Raw genomic sequence first — 396 nt, 5'->3', positions numbered from 1 at the left:
CACTTACAAGGAATTGGAGAAAGGTCGTTATGCTGAAACAGACGTGTATGTTGGCCATGCCATCATCACAGAGAATCGTTCTATGCTCATCGCCACAGACAAGAGGATAATGTGTATAACACGAAATGACATCTTGGGCCACTGGAAGGTGTGTTTTGGTTTGAATTTTGTCGTATTTCTAATTAATTAAAAAGTTTTAGGTATATACTTTCTCATCTGTTCATAAAATCTAGAGTATGCAGTTTTAGAAAGACTGACTATGAATTTTGCAGTAGTTTATCATACTTTTTTGCACTTTCTTTCGGAAAGGCTTATACCTTATACATATTTTTCACTGCTTATTTTAAAAACTAAGAAACTGCTGTACTTTAATTACGCATATGTGATGTTTGTCAG

The 396-nt window shown here is 34.3% G+C and overlaps 1 protein-coding gene across 6 annotated transcripts in view; it reads left to right on the top strand.

The window, feature by feature from the left end:
• The window catches only part of LOC119582071 (vacuolar protein sorting-associated protein 13-like), a 48,363-nt gene that overhangs the window by 42,960 nt on the left and 5,007 nt on the right, over window positions 1-396 (top strand). For all 6 annotated transcript variants that reach the window (XM_037930315.1, XM_037930316.1, XM_037930314.1 and 3 more), the window contains one exon: window positions 11-148. In XM_037930315.1, coding sequence (XP_037786243.1) covers window positions 11-148 — 138 coding nt within the window. The remainder of the gene's footprint in view (window positions 1-10; window positions 149-396) is intronic.

This window comes from Penaeus monodon, chromosome 15, assembly GCF_015228065.2.
Source record: "Penaeus monodon isolate SGIC_2016 chromosome 15, NSTDA_Pmon_1, whole genome shotgun sequence".
NCBI classification, from domain to species: Eukaryota; Metazoa; Arthropoda; class Malacostraca; order Decapoda; family Penaeidae; genus Penaeus; species Penaeus monodon.
Note: the sequence above shows the minus strand (reverse complement) of the source record. Positions and strands in the feature narration are given on the sequence as shown.